Raw genomic sequence first — 23,365 nt, 5'->3', positions numbered from 1 at the left:
AAAGTAAGGGAAATACCTGTGTTTGTGCCATGCCTGTTCCAGAGATATGTGGTCAACCTCTCTAACTCTGAATTAGAAACAAGTGTTGTGGAAGAATAACTCTTACGATGTGAGCCTTGAATAGTAAATAGCTTTATCTTTTTATTTTTATTTTTTGATGTTTTGCTATGTTTTTATGTGTGTTGTAAGCCGCCCAGAGTGGCTGGTGAAACCCAGCCAGATGGGTGGGGTATAAATAATAAAATTATTTATTATTATTATTATTATTATTATTATTATTATTATTATTATTATTATTATCTGGGTGCTGAACTGCTTTTGGGAAGGGGACAAAGGGCAAAGGAAGTCCTTAGAATGAAGGGTGGACTTGTTACCTTCTCCTTGGGATGATTAAGAATTCTTCTCTCAGGTGAATCTTTGGTTGGGTTCCCCCTAGAACGAAAACAACAGGAAAAGGAGACTGACTTTCACACACAAACATTTGTTCACTGTATACTGAGATGCATTCACTGTCCAACAACCCTTTCTGAGGGTTTGCTCAAATTGCTCAAATTCCAGTGATTTATATATGAAATCTAGACCCTTTTATAGCCATTGGACAGTTGCAGATTGATGAACCTGCCGTACTGGTTCTGTCCCATTGCCATCTAGCCCACAGGAAGCATTAAAGAGCACATATCAACATTGCAGTGCACTTATGAAGATGAAACCTGTGATACTGTTTGCTTGGTGTGACGATCAGAATGTTCAGTTGCGCAAGGAACTGAACACTTGGTAGTTGTACTTCTATGAGGAAAGGGGAAATTGTCAGCATGGCTGGAATTAAAAGGTCAGGCCAGAAGAACAATGGATTTCAAATATATCTTCACAAGGTTTTATTTGTGTGATGAAGAGTTCAAATAGGAATCAATCCCAGCATAGTAGGCAAATAAAAATAAATTCCAGTAAAAATCAGGGCAAGGCCCTGTTTCGACAGTTCTTCGTCAGCAAAGATTCACAGGTCAGAGTGTACCAAGTCTGTTTGCCTGACTCACTCAGACTTGGTACACTCTGACCTGTGAATCTTTGCTGACGAAGAATTGTCGAAACAGGGCCTTGCCCTGATTTTTACTGGAATTTATTTTTATTTGCCTACTATACTGGGATTGATTCCTATTTGAACTCTTCATCACACAAATAAAACCTTGTGAAGATATATTTGAAATCCATTGTTCTTCTGGCCTGAGTTCTTGCAATTTACTGTTTATTTCTGGACTTTACCAAGAACTCCAATTTCTACTGGAATTAAAAGGCTGTGTGTGGCAGGTTAGGAATTGAGAAGGAAACCTGGATGTTGGGAAGTCAAGGGCGAGGGAGTCCAAAGACAAGAAAGCTGAAGGAAGGAAAGGTGCAGGGCAAACAAATGGACTAAGAAAGGAATATGAAAGACAAAACTGGGAAGGGGGGGCTAGGGCTGCAAACTATTGTTGGAAGGGAAGTGGGCAAGCCTAGGATGCTGGGGAACTGTGGGTCAGGGAATCAAGAGGGAATTGGAATCAAGGGAATCAAGAGGGAATCAGGGAATCAAGAGGGTTATTAGCCAACATGGTGCCCTCAGAACCCTCTGGGCTACAACCCCCAGAAGCTCCAGCCTAAATCCTGACAGCGCAAATTGGCTGTCTGTGACTTATCTCAGCCCTGACGTCCCTCTGGGACCCAGAAGAAGTGGCTGGCTGAATTGAATGCATTGATTTTAAGTAACCATCTGGCATATTCCATTTCTGGAATACTCTGGCAACATTTCTGTGAGGAAGGGTCCACTCCAGCCTCGCTCACCTCTTTATGATGCTTTCTCTGGGCAGACTATGGTTCCTGACATCTCGGGGAAGTTCTGCTTGCGCTGGCCCCAGTGTCTCCTGCTGCAGCAGTCTGGAATACAGGAACCAAGCAGGTGGAGAAGTTATGCATGGAGTTCTCATTTCATGCCAGCGTTCCTATAGGTTTTGCCTCCAGAGACATTCATTTTATTCCACATTCATGATTATTTGTGCCCGTGACACTACTGGATCAGTCACACACAATCCCAGTATCAATACAGTTTGCATTTCTAAATGTTTTGGGATGGTTTGCCTGAAATAGTCCATGCATATCCCATAACCTCCTGCTGAAATCCCATAACCTATTGTCCCACAAATGTTCTGGATTAATTTTGTCCTAGGTTTGTTGTACCGTAGCCCCTACAGACAGCAATGACCACCTCCTAGTGGTGCAGCAATAAAACTGCTACCCTGTTTCTCATATTTTAAGACATACCCATAAAATAAGCCATAGCAGGATTTTTAAGCATTCAAGGAATATAAGCCATACCCCGAAAATAAGACATAGTGATAGGCGCAGCAGCAATGCCGGCCGCGGCAGGAGGAGGAGGAAAAAAATAAGACATCCCTTGAAAATAAGCCATAGTGTGTTTTTTTGAGGAAAAAATAAATATAAGACATGTCTTATAATATGAGAAACACGGTAGCACACTTGCAAAGCTAAGCAGGGTCCAGTATGGGTTTCAAATTGGATGGGCTACCATGTGTAGAGATTGCTGAATAGCAGGGGGTTGGGCTAGAAGACCCTCAGGGTCCCTTCCAATTCTATGATAGCACTGGGGAAGTATCACAGAAGAAACTCAAGCAAGATAAATCCACCACTAATGCGCTTATTATTGTGTCAAGAACGCGTTGCAAAGCGTGCCTGCAATAAAACACCAGTCTGGAGAGGCCCTCAATCTAAGCTGCCACATAGCTCAGCTCTTAGATCTTGCAAACTTTGTGTGACTTTAGCTCTGAGGTATGTAGCTGCCAGTGTTTAGCAAAACTCCTTAATTAACTCATAAATTAGATACTGAGGAATAATGTGTTCCACCATAACGCATGGCATCATGAAGCAATTCACACACACACACACACACACACACACACACACCAGTCTTTGCACAATGATACACTGAATTTAGATCTTAGAACACCAGTGCTGGTTTCCTTGTTTTTACATTGCAGGTGAAGTAGAAACAAGTATGCAGAATGTGGAGTTCAAATATAGGCACATTTTTTAAAAAAAACCTTCTCTGCTGGACTTCCCAGTGCTTGTAGGGATCCCAGTTTCCTCAAACTTGGTCTGAGTTGGTAAAAGGATCCACAAAGAAGGAGCAAAAGGAATTTGCAAGGGCATAAGGACGCGTTCCAACTTGCAACGACAGAGTCTTGTGGTAAAACTGAAACCGGCCCATCCACATTTTCCTAGCTTGAACTGGTATGATTTGGTAATCTCTTGCTTGGCGCAGTGCAGTTTCTCCACCATGCCTTTTGCAGAGGTAAGGTGGTTAGAGCGCCTGTCTATGGCTCCAATCCCCACTTCAGCAATGAAGCACACCGGGCTATTGAGAGGATAAAAAAGGAGGGGGTGAGGACAAAATGGGGAAGAGAATCAGAAATGTTGCCTTGAACTCCCTGGGAGTAAGGCAGAATATATCTGTGTAATGAATGAGCCAATGAATAAACAAATGCTATGAGAAAGATGTGTGGCAAACCTACATCTAATCAAACTTCTCTGCGCTGCCCAACTGCCTCTTATTATTAGGCAAGGCAGGAACGTTGTTGACTTGAATGGCAAGCCAGACTTCTTCCTGTTCCTACAAGGCTTAGTGGTCCAGAGACAAATGAGACATGCTGGCCCTGATTCAGGGACATCCCTGCACAACAGCAGGCTGCGTGCCTGAGGCTGTGCAGGATGATCCCCCTCCTTCTCCCCATCAAAGAGATGATTAATGCTGTCAGCTTAGATTGGAGCAGCCCTTAGACTTAGCCACACACAATCCGCGCATGGGAGATGCGAGCTGGCAGCTCTCACCCTCTGTCTGGCATTGCATCTGTGGCGAAGGAACACAACACCTGCACAACGCCTGGTCCAGGTGCTGGATCTAGGGATTTTGCATGCAGATCCGCTCCTCTGGACCTGAGTTCCCATACTTTGCCTTCAGCAGAATTCCAAACTCCAAGGAGTGTGAGTTTTTATGTCCAGCTGCTTAATATTGGTATTAAGTATTCAAAGCCTCCTTTGTGGGTCTGGGCCATTAACAACGGGTGAGAATTTATGGCTCAGATCAGTGCAGCAGCCATTTGGATCATGATGGATGTCTGTTGAGGGCTACTAGCCATGATGGCTATGTTCCCCCTCCACTGTCAGAGGCATTATGCCTCCAAAGGCCAGTTGCTGAATACCAACCCTATCCATGCTTCCCAATATCTGCAAATCACCGATTGGGAGAGTACTAATGCACGCAGGTCCTGCCTGTGGTTTTCCATGGGCCTCTGGTTGACCACAGGGGGGGAAAGATGGCGGACTAGAAGGGCCATGGGCCTGATCCAGCAGGGTGGCTCTTATGATCTTATCAGTGTTGGTGGCAGGGGTCAGCGCTCTTCTGCAGGGCCCCCACTTCCAATCTCTGGAACCCATCGGCCCCGCTTCTCCTCCCCTGTTCACCTACCTACCCCCTTTGACAATGCAAGTGGTGACTTGAGTGAGGAGACAGAGCAGCATGCTGTCCCTTGGGGTGGTTGTGAGGCTGCAGCCCAGAGAAAGAGGGCAAGCAAATGGAGGCACCAGTGAGGAAGACATGCCTCCCCCCGCAAACCTGGAACTGACGCTGACTTGGATGGTCAGCTCGTATCAACCTGCAGGATAGGAGCAGGTTGAATGGGATGAGGAGGGAGGGAGAGCTGCTGCGAGAAATTGTTTTGTTTTGCCATGGAGACCGCCCCACCAACCTCAGTCTCCCCTCAGTCAGCCCCTCACCCCATACCCCTGGTGGCATTGCTTGTAACCCTCCTCCTCCCTAGGTTGTGTACATACATTCAAAGCACATTCTTTCCCTCAAAGAATTCTGGGCACTGTGGTTTGTTAAGGGTTGCTATGAATTGTAATTCTGTGAGGGGTAAACTACACTACCCATAATTCTTTGAGGGGAAGAACGTGCTTTAAGAGTGTTGTGTGTACACAAGCTTAGTCTCAGTGTTGCCCTTGAGGATGGGGACAAAAACTAGAATTACCTGTCTCCACCTGTCTCTCATGGGCTGCGGTTGCATGCCCACTGTTGGTCACCCTGCCACTCTCAATGGGCATCAGCCCCCGCTGCTTATTTTAAATGTGCTATAGTTGCCTCAGAGATCTCTAGAGAAACCATATTTGCATTTTTGAACATTACTGTTTGTTACTACTGTATTTAAGGACTAATGTTGCTGCAACAGAAGTTAATCCTACTGTATTCAACAGGGCTTACCACAAGTAAACGTGGGATTGCAGCCACACAACCCCTAGCTATTTTGTTCCTACTTCTTCTTTTCCAGCTGCCTGTTTTGTCTTGGATCTTACCCAGCCACTGGTAAACCTGAGGTCAGGCAACTTGGCTAAACCCTTCTCAGTCAACAGCTCCACCTCCCTACATGGGTCATCTTGGCAGAAGAAGAAGAAGAAAGAGGCCCATTCATTGGGAAACAGAAGGTTGACTTCAAAGCAACTCTCACAGCAGCCTGCCCAAGTTCAGGTGGGTGGGGAAATCAATATTGCCATCGTGTATCTATGAAAAATGCTTTATTGTGGATTAGACAAGGCACATGTTGTTGAAGAGGCATTTACTGAAATACGAGCTCTTGCTGATAGTATACTCGCCATCCTGGCTTGAACTTTCTGCAAGGCGTCGCTCCAAACCTGGACTGGCTTTAGGGTTGAGTTTTGATGCGGCTCTGCCTAGTTAACACCTGCTTCCTGCTTAACAGAGCCCATCGAAACTAAACATGGGCACAACTGGAAGACAGAGATATGTACCTCCTTGCGGTAATCTGGAGCTGCCACATTCACTGCAAATGAAGCTCCAAGCACAGACTGCCTTGTTCATTGCAACAGAGACAGCCAACCTACATGTACAAAGAATGGAAGCACAGATTTTCTCCCTTCGGCAAAATGAATGGATTGGCTCTCTGTGTGAGGTGATTGTGTAGACCAGAGCTCCCACAACAATCAGGCATTGGGGAGCATGGCAAAATAATTTCGCTCTCCTTACCCCTGTCATAGGACGTAGAAATGTAGAGTTGGAAGGGACCACGAGGATCATCTAGTCCAGGCATCCCCAAACTTCGGCCCTCCAGATGTTTTGGACTACAGTTCCCATCTTCCCCGACCACTGGTCCTGTTAGCTAGGGATCATGGGAGTTGTAGGCCAAAACATCTGGAGGGCCGCAGTTTGGGGATGCCTGATCTAGTCCAACCCCCTGCAATGCAAGTATCTTCCACCCAGTGCGTGACTCGAACCCACGACCCTGAGATTAACAGTCTCATACTTTGCCAATTTAGCTATCGCTCAGATGCCCCTTCTCCAAAAATGGATTCTAGGGCTGTACAGTATATAAAAAGAAATGTAGAATTACAAAAATAAATAATGCAATAAAATGAAGAGGAATAAAACTATCCAACCAATGTGTGTGTGTTTTGGGTAAATAATAAAGTTGCAACCTGGCACCGAAAATAATAAACTGTTGGCATTGAGGTGCCAACCCAGTGAAAGTCATTTCTTTTGGACATACAGTACATACAATGTACTTTTCCTGCAGATGAAACAGACTTCCTCTGATGACCTGGGTGCACAGGCATTAAGAATTTAAGCCATTTCCCCCCACAATTGAAGTCAATGGGGCTTGATGGATTTACAACCCCGTCCATCTAGATGGACAGGTTGTGGCTTGGCCTTAATGAAAGGACTCCTACCCTTTGCACAATAAGCCTTTCCAGGAAGGTCTCCAGTATGCACAACCTTTCTCACAACAGAAATCACTTCTTTATGTGCATAATTCCACATCTAGTTCACCAGACCTTGCTCCGCTTGAATTCCAGGCCTCTGAGGCATGGCTTCAGAGGGATGTCTGCCACAGGCTACGCACATGCAGAAGTGAAGAAACACGACCTGCTTGCTCCTCTGTGTGAAAATCACCACTTGGGTGTCACAAAGGTTTCCTTGGCGGTTAGGCATTGGAATATGGAGTTGTCTGGTGTGTTTGAGGACTGGTTGTGGCCCTCATCCAGCCCTCCTCTTATAGGGGTATCCCCTTAAGGGATCCGGCGGTCGTGGATCCCGTCCGATGCCCTGCTGGGGCTGGGGCCATGGCACGACCCCCGGTGACACCAGGGGGAGCTTTCAGTTGTATTTGCATCAACAGGCTCCTCCCTCGGGGTGTTAACCTTATATGACCCCCTGCTGAGCGGGGTGGAGTCATGCTTGCTAGGGTGTCCAATGCCTAAGCCAATACCTCTCACTTGCTCTAACCAATAAAGTTGTGGCCTTATTTTACCCATTAACTCAAATCCATGTGTCACTGTGTCTTTATTTCTTGCGGGGGGCGGGTCCTCGAAGCGCAATCACCATTTGGGTGTCACAAAGGTTTCCTTGTCTCTCTCTCTGCTCCTTCAGACTGGCCCTGGCCAGAAGGTCAACCCCTTGAACTGCAACTATTGGAATGGATTCGAAAACATCCCCCCTCAGAGGTATCAGTCTCCACATGCTCAGAAATATAAACCTGAGACTTTTTCAAAGCAAAGGGGGTGGTTAAAACTTATCTGTGAACTGGAGCAGCCCTGTTTGTTTTTGCTCCGGTGTACAAGTCCAGAGATCCGGGTTCAAATCTCCACTCAGCCCTAAAGCTCACTAAAGTGACCTTGGGCCAGTAGCTTTCTCTCGGCCTAACCTACCTCACAGGGCTGTTGTGAGGATAAAATGAAGAAGCGGAGAAACTTATATGCTACCTCGAGCTCTTCGGATGAACATTTGAATCCTCAATAACCAGTATGCACAACCCTTCTCAACCTGTACACTTCATAGGCGTCAACTTCCAGATAGGAAAATAAGGGAAAATAAGGGATCAGCGGCGGCACGGCACCGGAAGTCGCTTCTGTGCATGTCCAGACATGCGCAGAAGCAACTTCCGGTGCCAGGCTGCCCGTGTCCGCATGTCTGGGCACCAGAAATCGCTTCTGCGCATGCTTGGGCATGCGCAGAGGCGATTTCCGAAGCCAAGTGAGCGAGCAGCCAGCCGGGAGCTGGGACATGGCTGCCGACGCCAGCAAGAGCTGCAAATCCGGGGGATTTACAGGATATTTTTCAATTCGGGAGACCAGCGGGAAATGGATTTAAATCCGGGGGTTTCCCGTGAAAAACGGGAGACTTGACAGCTATGGTACACTTATGTGTTTTGCAACATATGTATTTCTATGAATGGCTGGTTTTTGTTCTGCTACTGTTCTGCTTGTGAAAAGATACATTACTTCTGGTAAAGGACCCACCATAGCTGCTAGAGGGCCGTGAAAAATTGTGTTGTTTACAGCCAGTGTAAACAACGGCAACAGGGGCAAATGTGAGGCTCTGCCTAAGCTACTGGTGGGGCTAGAAAGGAGAAACACTAAGAAGGGAACCTCATGCAGAAGGGAGGAAAATCAACATAAGAGTTATGAGTTTGCTTATGAAGCCTGGAGGAGTAGGATATTGTGAGTGGTTTACCCAATGATTTCTAAACAGTGGCTTCGTACGATTGCAACCTTTTCTTCTAGGACTCCCAGGTCTTTCACTGCTGCATGGTAGGCAGCTCTTTTGGACATCTTTCTTACATGCCTAGACCAGGGGTGGCCAACCTGTGTGGCCCTCCAGATGTTGCTGGACACCTCCTGTCATACCTGATCAATGGCCATTGCTCGCTGGGGCTGATGGGAGTTGGAGTCCTACAACATCTGGAGGGTCACAGGTTAGCTATCCCTGGTCTAGACATTCACCAGACTCTTATTATGACTGCCGTGGGACTTCAGGAAGTCCATTTCAACAATTACCAAATAAAGGGGTTGAGAGGTAACAGCTACCCCATACCATCCAACATTTCTCCGATGAAAATAGGGACATCCTATTCTATTATTGTGGGATGCGGGTGGCGCTGTGGGTTAAGCCACAGAGCCTAGGGCTTGCCAATCAGAAGGTCGGAGGTTCAAATCCCCGCGATGGGGTGAGCTCCTGTTGCTCGGTCCCTGCTCCTGCCCACCTAGCAGTTCGAAAGCATGCAGTGCAAGTACAGTAGAGAAATAGGTACCGCTCCGGCAGGAAGGTAAACGGCATTTCCGTGCGCTGCTCTGGTTCGCCAGAAGCGTCTTAGTCATGCTGGCCACATGACCTGGAAGATGTACGCCAGCTCCCTTGGCCAGTATAGCGAGATGAGTGTCGCAACCCCAGAGTCGTCCACGACCGGACCTAATGGTCAGGGGTCCCTTTACCTTTATTATTCTATTATTATTATTATTATTATTATTATTATTATTATTATTATTATTATTATTCTATTTATACACAGCCCATCTGACTGGGTTGCCCCAGCCACTCATGGCTTCCAACATATATAAAAACATAATAAAACATTAAACATTAAAGAACTTCTCCATATAGGGCTGCCTTCAGATAGCTCGGGGGTTGGATAACTCCATACCCTCCAACATTTCTCCGATGAAAACAGGGACATCCAAAGGGAAAGCGGGACATTCCGGGATCAAATCAGAAACCAGGATGACTTCTGTAAATCTGGGACTGTCTCTGGAAAATAGGGAAACTTGGAGGGTCTGATACACTGAGCCTGAAAATAGCTATCCTGAGTGTCCCAGTTTGAACCTATGGTTTGCCTATTCTAGCCCATGAATGTGAAAGGTCACCCAAAGTAGTGACACAGCTACAAGGGAGATGCCACCCAGAATTGTCTCCAGCACTTAGCGGAGGAGACGTTCACATTTGGAGTTAATGATTTCAGATATCACAAAAATAAATGCAATATGTCCATCTGTTACAACTTGGCAGGCACCATCTTTATGCAAATGATGTGCAAAACCTGTTAATTACAATTAGCTCAAATATACAAATTAGATGCCGGCACCTGGATATCATATGTTGCCAATGCGGTTCTCAGAGCTGTTCACCCCTGATCTAAAGGGACCTGCAGCAGAAGTTTATACAACTGATGGAAACATGTATTTGGATTTAGCCTTGCAAAAATGACTTCTAACAAATCTGTCTCACTCAGACATGCCTTTCTCTTCCCCATCATCTCCCCTGCAAGCTTCTTTCGGACGTCAAATCCAACGAGAGCCAAAGCATCAATCAGATTTTCGCTGGAGCTGTCGCCAGGAAAGAATGTCTACTGATGTGGGTATTGTTATAGCTAACCTATATCTGTTTTCTTAAAATAAAAAACAGCAACAGCATTTTCACATTTAGAAAATGAGATACAAACCCATTGCAATAATGCATTTATTATTAAAAGGCTAAGAAAGGTAAAAACTATTATATTGCTTGACTTCCAGATTATGGATTAATTAAATTAAATTGATTTAATTAATTTCTTAAATTCTTATGGAGCAGCTAAATCATCAAATCAACCCTATGGTCCTTAATCTGTAACTACACACACACTCTGGACTTGACAATTTAAACATCCCTTATTTTCTTGCTTTCTCAACATCGTTGTTCATTTTATAATCCCAACCTCCTGCTATAACTTCCTTATCAGGTCTGTTTTACTTGGTCTTGCACTCTCCCCCCCCCAAAAAAAGTTTTTAGCATATCATATCGTGACCATGATGGGAATGCATAATACCAGCACTTGGTGGGTCGTTAGGATGCTATATTTTACATAATTAAATGAACAAAGCAAAGTGTCCATCTGAAATGCATCTTTAAGCATATTAATCACCATATGCTAAAAGCTCGCAGCCTTCTGGCATCTCCATCCAATTTGATATAAATCTTCCCTGACCAAGTGCGTTGCCTTGAGGTCAGATTCTAAGTTGGCTTTGTTGTTGTTGTTGTTGTTTAGTCGTTTAGTCGTGTCCGACTCTTCGTGACCCCATGGACCAGAGCACGCCAGGCACTCCTGTCTTGCACTGCCTCCCGCAGTTTGGTCAAACTCATGTTTGTAGCTTCAAGAACACTGTCCAGCCATCTCGTCCTCTGTCGTCCCCTTTTCCTAGTGCCCTCAATCTTTCCCAACATCAGGGTCTTTTCCAAGGATTCTTCTTTTCTCATGAGGTGGCCAAAGTATTGGAGCCTAAGCTTCAGGATCTGTCCTTCCAGTGAGCTCTCAGGGCCGATTTCCTTCAGAATGGATAGGTTCAATCTTCTTGCAGTCCATGGGACTCTCAAGAGTCTCCTCCAGCACCATAATTCAAAAGCATCAATTCTTCGGTGATCAGCCTTCTTTATGGTCCAGCTCTCACTTCCATACATCACTACTGGGGAAACCATAGCTTTAACTATATGGACCTTTGTCGGCAAGGTGATGTCTCTGCTTTTTAAGATGCTGTCTGGCTTCACCAAAAGTAAATTACTTGCATTTACAACTACCCTCCACATTCTACTTTTATTATGACACCATGTAATTCCGTTTTCATCTGTAAACTTGTTAAAAGCACACAATTAACTCAATTGCAAAACTCTGAACAAGTGGCTAATGTGTGGGGCAATTGAAGTTTTGTTGTGGTTACCTCTGTGGCGGTTCACAGTTACCATAGTTCCTTGAATTACAAAGCAATAAGGGCAGGTTTCGGCCCAGGTCATTTGTGTGAAAGACTTGTGCCAACAACAGTCTTTTTTTATGACTAGAAGAAAACAGGATTAGGAGCTGCATGTTAGATCTAGGGAGGGTTAGGAATAGTAGTCTAATTAAATGTATCAGGCAAAGACCCTAGAAATTACTGGTACATCCTGATTTCTGCCTGTGGAGATACTGGGTGATCTGTATGCAGAGCTGGGAATCCTGCAAAGACTGGAATCAGGCAGCAAATAAAAGAAGAAGTGGAAGCTAGAGGCATCTAAATCAGTAGGTTTTGAGCTGTGTTTTGAGATCTTTTGGGGGGCAGCTACAGATAGGCTCCTTGCCAAATGTTGTGGTGCTCTATTTAGACCAAGGTTCCCCAAACTTGGGTCTCCAGCCGCTTTTGGACTACAATTTCCAACATCCCTGACCAGAGGTCCTGCCAGCTAGGGATGATGGGAGCTGTAGTCCAAAAACAGCTGGAGAGACCCAAGTCTGGGAACCAAGTTTGTGAACCAAGTTTGTCCAAGGTACTGGACAGTCAGCATCAGGAAACATAGCAAAAACCAGTGTCTTATTTAGCAGATATTCAAAGGATCTGACCTGATTTCAGCTTCTGGACGTGGTCCCAGGAATGGCTGAGTGATGAGGGCAGCTGCCGCCAGGGGTGGGCTTTGATAACATGGTGCCCTGAGCGAGGACAAAAATTGCCCCCTACTTTAATATTTCTTATTTCCACAATAATTCCTTGTGGTACAGTTGCATTTTTATGGCTCTTCTCAGTAGGTGCCCGTATTAATAGAGGTATATTATTATTATTATTATTTTGCTCCCCTTTGGTTCAGCACCTTGTGCAGGGGAGACACCCACACTGCCCTAAATCTGGCGCAGCTCTTACACAGTTCCTCAAATATGACCCAGTGTCTGGTGAAAATTATTATTTTTGGTGTTATTTTTGGTTAAGTAGAATGTTAGCTAGGTCTACAAGGGAGCAAGGTGGCTGTTACCAAGCATCCTCAAAGGAAGTCTTTATTTCCTCCTGTCTTCTCCCCTAAGGCCTTGTGCCTCTGAAGGCATGGCTTCATTCCGAGAAAGGAGCTTCCACCTACAATTTATTGCTATTAGGGGCACAGTAAATGTTACATACAAATGTGTGTAATAAATCTTTCTTTCTGACAAACAACTGGCGGGGGGAGGCTGCTTAATCCTTTCCCCACAAGCCATTTCCCTGCTGAAAATAGTATCTCTCTCTCACCCCTCCCACCCACCAGCTTCTTTCTCATGGACTCATATAATTTTAGGATGAGAAGAGACCCCTGTGAGGTTCCATACACAAGCAAATGTGCACATAACTCTACAGGTGAACACCTTCCCCTTCACAGCTCATCTAATACAAATCCCAGCCTCCAAAGGCTGTGTTTCCCCAGGGCCGGCCCTCAGGCAAGGCTGGGTGGCGCAATGCGCCAGGGCGCCGGGCCGCTAGGGGGCGCCGCACTGCGCCCGCCAGACAGCCACGCTGGGAAACCGGAGGGATCTTCGCATCGCCGGAGGGATCTTCGCCAGATATGCTTAAGATGGCCCTGTGTTTCCCTGATGAAAAGCTCTAGTTTTCATTAGGAGCATTTAGCTTGCCCTTTGATGTATAAAAAGAAAGGGTTTATACACTTTGATGTATAAAAGGAAAGGGAGGGAAAAGAAGGAATGAGACCCGAATGTTTATTTTGCAACTAGAGTATATACCAGCAGGACAATGGTGTGGGAAATGGAAAGTTCTGCTAGTTGAGATGAAAAATTGAACTTTCCATCTCAATAAAGATAGGACACGGTATTACCTCCTATCAATCTGAAAAATGCTGGGGCAATTGCCATCCATCTTTCAATTGGAATGGTTGTGGGGTGGGGAGGGGAGGTTGGATAAGAGATATCAGAACTTCGACCCTCACAGACCCGACAAAATGTGTTGTTTGCTCAATTGAAAGGAAGAAGTTGGAAAACAGGCTGGGCCATTATGTCTCCTAAACTCCAAGGAGCTGCCCTGAAGGACAGGAACAGTAAAGAATTGCCCACAAACTCTAACTTTAGGGTTGCCATATTTCAATCAGTGAAAATCCAGACAGTTGTTGAGCTTTTTTTACCGTAGTTTTGCCCAAAGTGGTTGAGCTTTTTGGGCAAAATCGCTAAAAAAGAATGCCATTTTTGAACTACTTTTATTTTAAAAGGGCACTGCCGAAATCGGCTGCCATACGTCCGGATTTTCCAGGACATCAGCCGCGATTTCTGCCCGGACACTGCTGCTGACTGGAGTATTCTGGATATATCTGGCAAAATCTGGATGTATGGCAATTCTATAACTTAGAACTTTTCTGTTTTACAACAACGATAAATATGTCCATTTCACTGTGAACTTAGTCATGCTGAGAAGGTTGGGCCATAGCAGAAAAGCTGAGGAGGAGGAGAGAGCTCTTAAACCATACATAGCTTGGATATGGAATGCCTTTCAAGTTCTTGAGATAATGGGCAGTATTCAACTAAACAAGTTTGTGAGCAGAATGACTTTTCCTCATTGGTGGATGGGACTTTCCCTCCCCCCCCCCCCGTGCACGCCATGCCATCTCCTAATCTGCTCTGGAGGATTGGAGGAAACCATCCAATCCTAGCCCCGTTCATAGACTCATAGGAGTTGGAAGGGACCATGAGGGTCATCTAGTCCAACCCCCTGCAGTGCAGGAATCTCACCCAACATGGGGCTCGAACCCATGATCCTGGAATTAAGAGTTTCGTGCTCTGTCAACTGAGCTATCACGCCTGGCCATTGTGCAAGCAAAAGTTGTTCTGCGACTTAGCATTACATTGAATATGGCCCATTCAGTTCAGGAATGTCCCTCCTCCTATTGTATGCCTCAAAACATTTGGGGGTAAGGCTCCTCCATCAGCAGAGGCCAGCAGAGGTGGCTAAGGCTGCTTGGAGGGGACATCTGCACCCCCAAGACAAATACTGCCTCTGGCACAGGTGATCAGAGGTTTGGATTGCTCTGCAAGGAAAGGGGTACCTTTTTTTGCAGGCATTCCCATTTTCACTATGCCATGTCCCAGGCTTGCTCAGCAAAGGGGCCCAGCAGGGCCAGTTCTGGAGGGCCAGCTCAGGATCCAGTGGGTCCTTTACTGGCCTAGCTCAGCCACCTCTCCAGCGTGCAAGATGCTGTCTTTTGGGGGCTCCAGCGACTACCAGTGGTAACTTCCATCCACCTATTGGGGTCAGGATTCAGATTCAGGGTTTTGTGGTTAAAACCACAAACTGTGGGTGTCATTCAACATAAAGCCAATTAGGGTATCTGTGTGTGGAACAAGGTCTGCTCATACAGCAAGTCTTTTCCACCCTCTCCTTCCCCCAGGAGTGCTCTAGACCTGCTCTGGGGATTCCCCCAACCTGCCATCACAGATTTAGAGGTGCAAGGGGAAATCCCTGTTGCAGGAGTGGATCTCATTCCATGCACACAACAACTTAATTGAGTCCCACTCAAGTAAGAGTAACCCTTAGTTAGTGGGTTACACTCAACTAACTTATAAACTAACTCATAGTGGACCCAATGAATTTAAAGGAGCAAAGTTAGTCATAAGGGATGCGGGTGGCGCTGTGGTCTAAACCACTGAGCCTCTTGGGCTTGCCGATCGGAAGGTCGGCAGTTCAACGGGGTGAGCTCCCAGTGCTCGGTCCCTGCTCCTGCCCACCTAGCAGTTCAAAAGCACGTCAAGTGCAAGTAGATAAATAGGTACCACTCCGGCAGGATGGTAAACGGTGTTACCGTGCACTGCTCTGGTTTGCCAGAAGTGGCTTTGTCATGCTGGCCACTTGACCCGGAAGCTGTCTGTGGACGAACAGCGGCTCCCTCGGCCTATAGAGCGAGATGAGTGCCGCAACTCCAGTCATCCGTGACTGGACCTAACGGTCAGGGGTATCTTTACCTTTACATTTTTAAGTTGATCATGGTGATTAATTTTAATGAGTCTTTTTTCTTTTTTTAATTTCTAGTTTTCAAGTTTATACAGTTCACTAATTTTACCATCATTTTGACATTTCAAAGCTTGACTTCCTTCCCCCTCCTTCTGCGGTTCCTTAAATTTATTTTAAATATCTTCTGCATATCCAAATTAACTTAATTTGCTCATTTATTCATCTTCTTTAAATATAAACTCTTATGAAGCTGCAGGTTATTACAATAATCCTGCCAATATTCTTATCTGTTTACTATTTACAGTCATACCTCATGTTGCATCCGCTTCTGGTTACATACTTTCATGTTGCGTCCTGCGGCAACCCAGAAGTACCGGAACCGGTTACTTCCAGGTTTCGCCACATGCGCAGAAGCGCTAAATCACACCGCATGTGTGCGTAGGCACAGCGCTTCGCCTCGCGTCAGTTCTGTGTTACGGACAGGCCTCCAGAACAGATCCCGTCCGTAACAAGAGGTTCCACTGTACAGTGGTACCTTGGGTTACAAACGCTTCGGGTTACAAACACAAAAGTAGTACCTCGGGTTGCGAACTTTGCCCCAGGATGAGAACAGAAATGGCGCGCCAGCGGCACGGCGGCAGTGGGAGGCCCCACTAGCGAAAGCGCACCTCAGGTTAAGAACGGTTTCGGGTTAAGAACGGACCTCCAGAACGAATTAAGTTCATAACCCAAGATCTGTATCTGTAAATATTCAATAAACCATTTCCATTCTTTTATTTTAAAAGTTATCTTGATGAGTTTATTCTGAGAAAACATTTGTACAAAACAACCCCTATGCTCTGGCCACCCCTAACTCAAAGCTAAACTATGAACCTGCTGGGTGAAGTTAAGGAATTCACTATGTCTCACCTCCTGCAAGTATAATATGGAGATAGTCCTGGCCAACCCATCTAGAGCTTTAAAGATTATTGATGTATACAAAACACTTTATGGACTACATTTGGTATGGGGAACTTTTGGCCCTCTCGATGTAGCTGAACTACAACTCCCATCAGCCCCAGAAAGTATGGCAATAATGACAGGAGTTGTAGTTCAGCAACATCCAGACGGCCAAAGATATACACAACTAGACCTGAAATTCATAGAATATACTGCTACATTCAAAACTACTGAACACAAAGTGAAAATACAAAAAGGAAGGGAGGGTCTCACACTCAGATCTATGGGTCGTTGCGGGACGGGTGCCGTGTGAAACTTCATCCTTCTCCTTTCAAACATGGATGGGAGGACAGTATAAAGTAAAAGCTGAACTTCAGGATGAAATGAAGTGTGGAGCCTAAAGCAAGCTTGCCAAATGGTTTCGGATATCTGGGATCTGAGTTTTGGGTCCCAACCTGTTCCGAGAGAATCATCCCTTCTGAGCCCCTCATCCATCTCTTAGGCAGCAATGAAAGCAGATGACATCTGTATCTACTGCAGGAGCCCATGAGCTGTAGGGCAAGTGCTTTAAGCTTAGTGAACTTAATCTTGCAGGCACTTCACAGCATAGGCTTCGTCAAACTGGCGCCTGGCAGATGCTCTGAACTACAACTCCCACCAGCTGGCTGGGCCTGAGGGGAGCTATAGTCCAAAGCATCCGCAGGGTACCAGCTTGACAAGGGCTGCCGTAACATCTTTCCAGCCCCCTGTACTTCTCTGTTCCAACTTTCACACCACTGCTCTTAGCATAGATTACACAGCTTCACCGGCTTGCAAATGGGGGGCTTTAGTCTGCCACAAGCAGAGTAGGAAGCCTCTGAAGCAAAGGTAAGGGCAGTATATGTTCCCTGGGATCTGAAACTCATCACAGGACATAGCAGCTAAATGAATGGCAAAATCTGAGCTGCACTTTGCTCTCTTGTCCGTCTGTGTGTGTGTGTGTGACAACAGCACCCTGTATGTCTACAAACATGAAGACAGGACGTCTTGCAACCATGCACAGCACCCCATCTTCAAACTTGAAGCCATCTAGTGGCACCCTCCGAAGAACCCTGCATTCGCCTGCTTGGGCTTCCTGACCCCACTGTGTGGGAATGTGCCCTCATGGCTAGGAACCCTTGAACGCACAGGCGTCTGGAAGCCTCAACTCTCCGCTTCGCATGAATTACTCACTCCGCTGAACTTAATTAGCATGCCTGGCCTGCTTTTTATTCCTAGCCTTTTGGGAGCTGGGAGTACAATACCCTTCTTCTCTCCCAACACTCGCCTGCCCTTCCTCGCTCTCCAGGAGAGGTAGCGTTGTTGCTGTGTGCTTTGTTTCTGTAAATGCACACATATCTGCCTTCGCCTTGGAGGGCGTGTGTTCCATTGTAAAGCAACATGTGCAGTCACATCTCCGAAAGCAAGCTTTTAGGTTCTTCCAGGTTTAAAACTCCCCGCCCCCCCCCGCCGCCGCTTTAAAAATAAACGAGCTTGCACGATTTTTAGAGACAGCTGCGGTTTGGGTCGCGCAACCCCATCGGATCAAAACAAATCCCACGCAAACAAAAGAATATGAAGCAAGAGTCTTCGATTCCGAGGCTGGGTACACACACCATACCCTGAAAGCACATTTCTCTCCCCACCCCCAACCCAAAGAAGAATGGGAACTGTAGCTTGTTTAAGGGTATTGGGAACTATTGCCCTGCGAGATGTAAACTACAGTTCCCATGATTCTTTTTTTTCGGGAGCAAAGAAAACGCGCTTGGAATGTGCTTGAAAAGTGCGGTGTGCACGCCGCTCTTTCCTGTTCTGTTTCCAACACGATTGCCCGGTTCCCCTGGTTTTGATTTCTTTGGGGGGATTGCGCCTTTCCCCCAAACACCCTCGCACAACACACAAGGGATGCCCCTCATTTCTGAGCAGCCAGCTGCTAAGCATGCTAGGCAGGGCTGTGTTTTTCTCTCGCGACGCTGCTTTTGGGAACATTTCAATCTCCCCCCCCCACCGCGCCCCGCCCCCCCCCCCGACTTACCTGGATGAATCCGTCGTGGTGTAGTAGTGCCCGTAGAAGATGACCGAGAACGTTATCCCTATCAGGAACAAAAGGCAGAGCCTCTTCCACCGGGCAGACCCCATCCAGGAAAGTTTGGAGCACGCCAGCAGTAGCAGGAGGAGGAGGAAGAAGCCTTCCCCCAAAAAGGGTGGCCTCCCAATGCGCACTATCCTGGGCTCCGCCAAATGAAATCAGAGCCACCTTCGCTTCCCAAGCGATGCCGCCCTCCCTTGCAAAAAAGCAAAAGGGGGGAAAAGTGGGGAACTCTACAGTGGCTCTTTCAAGCTCTTTTGAAAAGTTCCCGAGTTGCTCTCCTGCCTGACTTTACCCTCTTGAGCCCAGCTGGAAGAGGTCCCCCAGGGCTTGGGTATTGTGCGGCGCGTAATAAAGACCTCCTTCTCTCTCTAGCGTCTCCTCCCTCTCCCTGCCCTTCCATCTGTTGATAGCTGCCAATGCACCTTCCCAGGGTAGCTAACTAAGGAGAGGGAGAAAGGCTGTGTAAAACAGTTGGGGAGGGGGGGTGGTAGGGTACTTTTCCCCTAACTGGTTTAGACTCGCTCGCTGGTGGAGGGGGCGACGGGAGGCGTCGGGAGGCGTGTGAGTTCCTACTCCTAAAACAGCTACTAATTCGCAGCTGGAGATTAAACATTTACTCGGGCAGGAAAGGAGCATGCTTGGAAGTTGATCATTCTTTAGCCTTGACCTAGGAACGTGGTTTATTTTGTTTTCTTATTTTTTTTCGTTTGGGGGGAGCAGGGAGCGGGTGGCGGAATTCATAAACGCTTATTTCAGATGAAACAGGAGCTTTTACGCACCAACGGAAGCGCGCGCACACCCCCATTTCACAGATATGTGAGAGGTTTCGGGCTGGGTTGGCGTTGGCAGGGTGGGGAGGGGTTGTTAGCGCGGATCCAAATCCGGAGTTACTCCTGCTGTGTTGTTGGGTAAACAGAAGAGCCCTGAAAGAGCGGCTGGGCTGCTGGGCTAAGTAAAGACCCTCCCACCTCCGCTGAAGAATGTATGGAAAAGATCCACGTCCCGCCCCCTCCAACCATTGCAGGTGCTACTCACTGAATTTCCATGGGGATTTGTCTCTCCTCTGCCCTTCCCTGAAGAAATCAGACCCCCACCCCACCCCTTGCAACTTCACTGGGCGAAGGCCGGCTCCAGAGGGTGACCGGGTTGGGCATTTTCCAGGGCTCCAAGACCAACTTTGCACAGAGAATACAACAAGATGCAATGTAGCCTAGGGCAGTTTGTGTGTCTTGTCTTCTCCATGGGGTGCTGTAGGTGGGGGCCCAAAATCCATGAATGCCTGATAAATTTGCATGGGATGGGGGTTGATTTAGTTTGGTTTTATTGTACAGTACTGTGTTATCTTTTCTAGAAGTAACCACCCTGGTTACTGGTTATGGCAACAAATACAATAAAGCAGGTTCTCCCCATAGAGGAGAACATGGGTTGCGGAAGGGTTAACAAGACATCCCAGGGTTGGAGAGGCGGGTCAGTTTGGATGGCCACATGTGTGATTGGTGGGTGTGCTGTTGCTGGGGAAATTTGCATGTAGCAAATGATTGATTGACAGCCTTGCCCTATATATGTTTAGCGAGCAGCGTTCAGTCCCACTTTTGCTGCTCGCAACGAATTTCCCGCCTGCCCTCCTCTAATTTTAGGCACAGGGGCCTGGTAGGAATTTTGCCACTTGGCTGATTGGCTGGTGCCAGGTGGTTTTTTCCTACTACGCTGCAATAAGTCACAACTTGTAAGGTTGGCGGTTAGGCATTGGTTCAAATTGGGTGGTGGAGGGGTACGAATTTTGGTTGGGCCTGCCCCTCATGGTTGCTGCTGCCTTTAGGGGTATTCCTTTAAAGGAATCCTGGGGCTCTACATGTTTGTTCATTTATTCCCGTTAGGGGCCAGGACTGCGCATGAGCCTCGGGGAGCATCTGCGGGATGAGGTCAAGGGCGTGGGCCCCTGCCCTGATCTCTCCCAGAGGGTGCTTACCTACTGGCTCCCCTACTAGGCTAATGGGAGTCAGATCTGTCCCAGGCGGGGGACAGATGGCAAGAACCAATGCCTAAACAACCACTCACATTCAGTTGTATTTAAATAAAGTTGTGGCCAAATTAATGCCAAAAACCTTAAACTTAAAATATTGTGTGAAGTGTGAGTTATTGGGGGGATGTCTTGGAACAAAAATAAAAATAATGGTGATAAAAATAATGGTGATAATAACAAACCCCCACGTCTGGGGTTTAAGGGGAGGGTTTACACTCAAAAGATATTTGCTTTCTGGTAAGCTTGAGTCCTAGCAATGCACTAAATAATCACTGGCTGAACTCTAAATAAATACATTATTAAGAAATGACTTGCAGTTAATGCAATGATGGTGCAGCCAAGGTCTGAATATGCCTCTGTGCAGCCATCCTATTCATGTGCTCACAATCAACATGACGCTTGGTCTTATGCACATTCACACCTAAAAACCTAGTTGTGGAATTGCAAATGAAAACCCTGGCAGCTTCCTAAATCCCTGTCAGTGGAGTTAGGTGAGCAAAAATTGCCTCCCGTAGAGTGGTACCTTGGTTTACGAACTTAATCCGTTCCGGAAGTCCGTTCTTGAACTGAAACCATTCTTAAACTGAGGCACGCTTTCCCTAATGAGGCCTCCTGCCACCGGTGCCCTTCCACTGTTCATATTCCGTTCTTAGACCGAGGTAAAGTTCTCAAACTGAGACACTACTTCCGGTTTTGCAGAGTTTGTAAACCGAATAGTTTGTAAATAGGGCTGTTCTTAAACTGAGGTACCACTGTATTCAACTTCCCAATAGCTTCATTCACGTTTACCCCCACTTGTGTCAAAACCGAGAGGTTTGCAGACATGATTTTTCTTACCACATCCATGTTGTCACATAAACTTGCTCTGAAAATACAAAGGACTGGATTAGCTATCAGACTAAATGATGCTGTTTTGTAGGAGGCTGTGTGTGTGTGTGTGTTTGTTTATTTCATAAAAAGTATATGTCGCTTGGTTTATAAAAAAGGATAAAACAATAAAATTATCACTAAAACTTTTTACAGCAATAATGTAAAACATAAAAAGTTACAACAATAGACTGAAACTAAAGAAAATTCACATCAGCTTTCTAAACATCTCTGTGGGCTTGTCTAAACCATGATGTTTTTAGCAGGCACCGAAAAGAATACAGCAGAGCAGGATCTGAATCCAGACCATCAGCTGCTGGCATATGAACCACCAACACTACTGGGATGTAAAATAAAGTGCTTTCATGTGACAGGACGTGTTCAGGTTACAAACCTGACTGAAATCCCTTTTGGGGGCCTTCATGAATGCCACTGTCTGCCAGTGGCACCGTGTCCCAGCTTAGCACTGTTAGCATTCTTCCATACGGAAGGAACACTTTGTATGAAGGACAGAAACTCAACAAATGCCATTTTCTCCCACTACATCTAATCCAATTGCTTGCATATAGCAAGAATATTCTTCAACCAGGCATTGGCTTGTCCACGATCCTGGCTACAACAGTCCATTACCCGCAAGTGGCGCTCACACCAGATGTCAAGGAGATAAATAACTACCGTATATAACTTTTAGAAGACATCTGAAGGCAGCCCTGTATAGGGAAGCTTTTAATGTTTGATGTTTTATTATGAGTGTTGGAAGCTGCCTAGAGTGGCTGGGGCAACCCAGTCAGATGGGTGGGGTACAAATAATAAAATTATTATTATTATTATTATTATTATTAGCAGATGAGGTGCACTGCAGGAAGCTGTTTAACTGGGCAGATAGCTTAAGGAAGAGAGGGATTTTCAAGGTGGATACCTGGGGTTCCTTGAAAGCTCATAAAAGGATCTTCAAGAGCAGTAATGGCAGTTCAGGTTCCACAAAGAAAGAAAAAACATTGTGATTCCTGTTTGATGTTTGAGGGGTCAGTCTGGATGTTACACAGGAATCCCTCCCAAACCTGTGACCCTGTATCTATTTAAGGGGAAACCAGCCAAACCACTTCCTTTGTTTGGGTAATGGCTTGAGCTAGCCATTTACATATCCAAAGAGGTTGCCCTGTTGCCATAGAAACAAATGGGTGGCCTTTTCCCAGCTAACCTGGCTGGCTGGCACATCATCCTAGGATGCAGAACAATAGGCAAAGAGTGCGTGTGTAAGTTTTGGATGATGCTGGAAGCTGGAGACACAGGCTTGTCTTGCTCTGTACTGGATCCAAAGTTTGGGGCTCCCCAGGAAACCTAGTGTTAATGCTGTGATCCCCTCCATCTTTAACTCAGGTTGTATATATGTGTACAGAAAATTATATAACCTGAAGACACCAGTGTCTCTTCATTTCAAGGAAACCAAACCCTGGGTAAATACTGGAACTCCTCGAGTCTCTAACCACTCGTATATTGGGGTGCATGATGCAGCATGACTATTACTGCTATAATAATAATAATAATAATAATAATAATAATAATAATAATAAATTTATTATTTATACCCTGCCCATCTGGCTGGGTTTCCTCAGGTTTAAAGACTGTCTCAAGGCAAATCTTTAAAAATGTAGTATAAACACTGACAACTGGGAAACATTGGCCTGCGACCGCTCCAGTTGGAGAACAGCCTTTACCAAAGGTGTCATGGGCTTTGAAGACACTCGATCTCAGGACGCAAGGGAGAAACGTGCTAAGAGGAAGGCACGCTTGGCAAATCCACACCATGATTAACTCCCTCCCGGAAACCAATGTCCCCACTG

General features: G+C 46.2%; 1 protein-coding gene across 1 annotated transcript in view; it reads right to left on the bottom strand.

Moving 5' to 3' along the window:
* The window catches only part of ST6GALNAC2 (ST6 N-acetylgalactosaminide alpha-2,6-sialyltransferase 2), a 32,239-nt gene extending 13,042 nt beyond the window's left edge, over positions 1 to 19,197 (bottom strand). The window contains exons 1-3 of the mRNA XM_035104555.2: positions 18,575 to 19,197; positions 1,816 to 1,908; positions 375 to 432 (exon numbers count right to left, since the gene is read on the bottom strand). Coding sequence (XP_034960446.1) covers positions 375 to 432; positions 1,816 to 1,908; positions 18,575 to 18,678 — 255 coding nt within the window. The 5' untranslated portion in view covers positions 18,679 to 19,197. The remainder of the gene's footprint in view (positions 1 to 374; positions 433 to 1,815; positions 1,909 to 18,574) is intronic.
* Between the last annotated feature and the right edge of the window lie 4,168 nt (positions 19,198 to 23,365).

The sequence above is a fragment of the Zootoca vivipara genome, chromosome 2, assembly GCF_963506605.1.
Source record: "Zootoca vivipara chromosome 2, rZooViv1.1, whole genome shotgun sequence".
Lineage (NCBI taxonomy): Eukaryota > Metazoa > Chordata > Lepidosauria > Squamata > Lacertidae > Zootoca > Zootoca vivipara.
The sequence above is the reverse complement of the archived record's forward strand: the minus strand, read 5'-3'. Positions and strand labels throughout refer to the sequence as shown.